At 37.2% G+C, this 4976-nt stretch overlaps 1 protein-coding gene across 5 annotated transcripts; it reads left to right on the plus strand.

The window, feature by feature from the left end:
- Window positions 1-554: 554 nt before the first annotated feature.
- LOC111251246 (uncharacterized) lies at window positions 555-4652 on the plus strand. Of its 5 annotated transcripts, XM_086990789.1 has the most exons (7): window positions 555-605; window positions 690-798; window positions 983-1063; window positions 1956-2162; window positions 2757-2896; window positions 3210-3277; window positions 4203-4652. In XM_086990789.1, exons 3-7 carry the CDS (start codon window positions 993-995, stop codon window positions 4263-4265), a joined length of 549 nt encoding a protein of 182 aa, XP_086846915.1. In that variant the 5' UTR covers window positions 555-605; window positions 690-798; window positions 983-992; the 3' UTR covers window positions 4266-4652. The 5 variants fall into 5 exon arrangements, with proteins under 5 accessions (XP_086846915.1, XP_022663397.1, XP_022663396.1 ...); XM_022807661.2 differs by lacking the exon at window positions 555-605 and having other exon boundaries at window positions 645-798; XM_086990788.1 differs by lacking the exons at window positions 555-605; window positions 690-798 and adding an exon at window positions 830-848.
- Window positions 4653-4976: the final 324 nt, after the last annotated feature.

The raw sequence follows: 4976 nt of genomic DNA on the forward strand, positions 1-4976 counted from the left end.
TAGATATGTAGGGTTATGTCCTGACTGATGTTTCTAACACATCTTGTTGGCCAATTTCAGAGTTTCTCGCGTAACGCTCCTGTAAACTGCTCCGTAAACTTAATATGGTTACTCAGCCAGATTGTCTTCCTCTGAACGATGTGAAATTGTCTATACCTTTCTTTCTAATCATATGATGCTTCGGTGGAAGCCAAGCGTACAAAATTGAGAAACCTACATAGAGCTAAAAGTAGCGGGGTGGGTTAGATGCCAAAGTAACAACCCTGACGTCTTTGACCCAAACCTCAGTTGAGATGCAGTGGATTTGTGGAAAATGTATCGCGTATTTGCTTCAATATGAATCGTTACATTTGGCGGCTGCGTGATACTGCATATACACAAGTATTAGAGCAATACATGACCTATATACGTGATCACAATGTAATATATTCTGATGTAAAGACTTGACCGCCGTCACAACAGGAAGAAATTTTCGAAGCAGTTTCAGAATAGAAACATTTTGAACAGCTATGGACTGACTCAACTCTAAATCCACCCGTCTGCTGTCTATATACAGTAATTCCATCAGAGGCTCTAAAAAGCAAACGACGCAGTAATCATGCAAGGTATGATCGTGCGCCTTTCTCATGTTACTACTTATTTGCTTATTAGGAAATGAACTCTATTACAAACGCATATCTTCTCTTCAGGTCGAGCAATAATCGACACGACTGTTTTATGGTCGGCTCACAAAATGCCATGCGAAAGTTAGCGTGCACTACGACATTCTGCACGCGTCCGTATCAGTCTCCTTACAACGTACGTATTGGCCGAAGTTGTTTTAGAAGACTGCAGACGGTGTTTTTAATGTTAAATATTTGCCAATTACATGTTACTCAGTTGTCTTTGAGTTAGCCTTTATGGCACCTTGTTTTCGTGAGTCTGTGTTTGTACGTATGTCAGAGTAACGGTGCCAAATTTACTTATTAGAGACTTTTTGCAGGGTCACTAATATGAGTGGATGCCGTGAAATTATGGAGCTCCAGCTTAAGGCTGCAACTATTGAGAGTCAGAATATGCCAGCGTACGTAATTTGATTTCAACGTATGCATATGTCTATTAAGAATTTGTGCTATTGTCAGATGTTTTATTGATCTTCTTCCATTACTCTCTGCTCTTTCTTTATGCAACTTATGAAAAATTATGTAACATATATATTTGTTTTCAGTAAATATATATTTAGGTAGATGTTTCTAACCTAGGAAAGAGTTAGATGTATTTGGTTACAGTCGGATACTAATGCCTTGAGAGGGGTAATATTCTAACGTCTGTAGGATTTATTATAGACAAAAAGAAAAAGCTTAGAATAGCTAATGCTTAAGGCGCAGTATTGTTTCGGACTTGTTTACGAAAAGGGAGTTCTTCAAGAAAACTTACTCTAAAATGTTTTCAGATAGCAAGGTATGCTTCAAAAGAGACTACTGCTTTGAATCCAGTCGCGCTAAATAGCGGAACCATCCAACAACAAACAATTGTTAGATATGTTGCTTTGCGCTTGTACCAGGGACGTAACTGATCAACAAACAAATCGATAACACACTGATACATGAATATCCATTATCGAGTGCAAATCATTTACTATGGTATAGCATATTTCGAAGGCACTACAGATGTATGAACCTACCTGCACCGTTATGACATAAAACATTTTTCTTTGAAAAAAAACAGTCAAGTAAACCCTTCTCGGGTAGTCGCGCGGATCAAGTGACTTTTTTAGACCCTGCATAAGGTCAATAGTTATCGTGCTTTTTTTTTCATTGTAAACAATTCGAGCGATACACATGTACATAAAACCTTCTTGTTGTTCTGAAATTCTTAGCAAAACATGGTGGGTGTGCCCCAACAGTACTGTTTCAACTAAAAATCCATTGTACAATTAATGATTAATAGAACACTGGGTTTTTTATTGTACGTAGGAGCCTCTTTGATTTGCAACGTACAGGATCCGTTTATGACGTTGCAAGCTCCACCCAAACAATCCGCTGGTTACAACCAGTAAATCCAGCAACTCAATGCAACGTGTGGTTTTATCATTTCAACATTCCGTACCAACTGGGTTGGCTACCTACACTCAATTGCTCATTCCGCCGTCCAGATCTTTGCGTTGAAAATCAACAAGAAACGTATGTAATAAACAGTTCTATTAGTTTGCTTAGACCGACTTTTTTTAATAGACTCTCTCACTTACGTGTCCATAAGGACGTTTAAGTGGAGTAAACACGCTGTTTATTCCTTGAACTGTCCGTTTCGCCCATAGCAATGTTACAAATGAGACAAAAAAACATGTGTTTTTTCTGTTTCCAAAAAGCCCTCGTGCTAACCATGCACTTAGTTTTATCTCACTTTGAGAAACTGGCTGAGAAATGGCGGGAAAGTTAATATTGGTAAGTTTTGTTTTTGGAATAACTTGATCAGTTGAACAGCAAGTGTCTTGAGCTCAACCAAAGATCTGGTTCTTTCGAGCAAAACTACATATTTTTGTTAACTTTGCGTAAAATTAAATTTTACTTTGTTTTTTTCAACCTCGTCGTTGTAACCTATCTAAACTAAATTGAGAATTTTCAGTTCGAGTTCTAACTGAAAATTCAGTGAATTCTCATTAGAAATTATATGAAGAACATATTCAGCATTATCCTAAGAGGAGCTCGCTGTGAGTGCGTTCTGCGAAAATACAATGTGCTTTTTAAATATACTGTGCTTTGAATATTTTGCGATAGGTTCAATGCTCAGGTATATGAAGACTCTGAGCCAAAATGCTCTTTTCCTCACCTCAAGGACTCGAAACTCGAATTCTATTTTCCGGAAAAGGCAGTGTCGCTCCAGTTTGATACTTCATCCTGTATCTTGGGCACGCCTGGTAGGTATATTTTGTCTATCTGTTTTATACAGACTAATTATGTCCAGAGTTATATACATATCGTTTTCGGAATGTATATAACCCTATGTTATCAAAAAACGAAAATCCGACCTGTCCAGTACTACAGGTCATGTTCAATGCGAATCCCATTCAAAAGCAAGCCTGTTTTCTAAGCCTGCGGTATTTTCGCCATTTCTCTTCTTGTGTACATCTTATAGTTCATGAAAATTGCCATATATATATATATATATATATGTAGCGAAACAAGCAAAAAAAATACACATGTGGAATAAGTGTGAATTTATCATAATAGGTCATCCGGTATTATGTCAATTCCGGGAGCTCCCAAACGTCAACAGCCGCCAAGACGAGACATCCAATGTAAGTTGTCCAAGCGGTTGACCACTTTTCTCAGCAATTTTTAGAAAATCAATAAAAAATAAACGATAGGAAAAGACTCAATTTTTATTTGCTTCTCAAATGTTGAATTTTGCTTTAGTTACAGTATTATATGACTGAGCATCAACCATGGTAGCTTACTCTTCGTATACGCCTAAGTTCATTGCGAGCAGACGAAATTAGAACTAAGAGCTCAGGACTATGTCACTTTTTCAGAATGTCGTGCCTTCTGGTTACCATTCTTACGATTAGGTTTTAGAAGTAATGCGACTCATTATAGTTGGCTTCCATTTTATTGTTTATTATGATTCTATACAATATAGGTTAGAAGTGATTTTCTCAAACCGTCAACAGGCTTTTTTTTGTGCAAACCTGTATATTTAGTTTAACAAATGGATATGAAGCCGATCTTTTGCCTTCGGTGTCGAAAAGCCCGACGGGTTGCTGCTGCTAATAAAGCTAAGGTTTTGTCACTTTACAGCATCACTGAATATGCTGGAATGTAGAGCTCATGGCGTTTGTATACAATATTGGTCGTAAAATTTGCTCATCTTCAATCATCCTTGATTTATGTCTGAAGTATGCACTTTAACCAAAAATTGTTTTCAATCGCCCTTCTAAACTATAGCACTACGTAGTATTCTGTACCGTGTCTGATCGTCTGTACCGTATGAAATTGGTCAAGATGTTTACATTGTTGGCCCGTCGCTTCAATCCAATGACAACAAAGGTTTAACACAAGTCTTACGTCTGTATTATTGAAGCTACACGTTGCGTTAACTCCGTGGACGCATATTGCAAAACAAATCTAGTTGCTACGTACGTTTGTGTCGATATTTTTAATTTTGCACAACATGGAATTAGATAACGTGAAATGCATTTACTAATTACCTCTTTGTGATTGCAGAAAGGACCAGTTGTCAGTTCAGTTGGAACATACTCCTTAGGCTCTTCCAGAAGTATGTATTAAGAATCAATCGAACGATGAGAAGGCTTCCAAGCATCACCTAGCGACACGCTGTGCAAGCGAAAAAACTGACTGAACCCAGTCACAATTCCACCAATTCATTCCAGCTCATTGATTTTAGGGGAGAATCTACATGCTTCGATAGTTCTTTTTGTCTATACGTACCCTAAAATAAGCATACAAAACTATTGGGTACAGAGACGACACTGGCGCTATGTGTGATTATTTACGTTACAAACGAAGCTCCTTTTCTCTAATTACGGCATGAATATACTATAATTTATATTACTCATACTAGAACCTTACTATATAATAAGCTCCTGTATATTAGCTTCGTGCGAACTTTTAACTAACATGCAATAAATTGGAATGTGGGTACATCCACGCAAATTCGTATTGTTTCTCATTCGATTCGACAGGAAACAGACCTTTTATAGATTACAGCCTCCTGCAGGGCTATAAAATCAAGCAAAAAAGTGTCAAACTTCAACGAGTATTTAGTACAGTTTATTCCCTTCAAATGCCTGCCTTAGCTGAGATTTCAGCTTGTTCTAAATCGATAGTACAGATGTTGTACTCTATTCTATCTCTGTCTAGTTAATTATGAATAGATATTATATATAAAGGAAACGAGGGAAGTGAAGTATAAAAATAAAACTACATCTTATTGAGACTGAAATTTAGCTGTAGATCCAAAAATCTCCGTCAGACTAT

Source organism: Varroa destructor, unplaced genomic scaffold (genome assembly GCF_002443255.2).
Source record: "Varroa destructor unplaced genomic scaffold, Vdes_3.0 BEIS01000005.1, whole genome shotgun sequence".
NCBI classification, from domain to species: Eukaryota; Metazoa; Arthropoda; class Arachnida; order Mesostigmata; family Varroidae; genus Varroa; species Varroa destructor.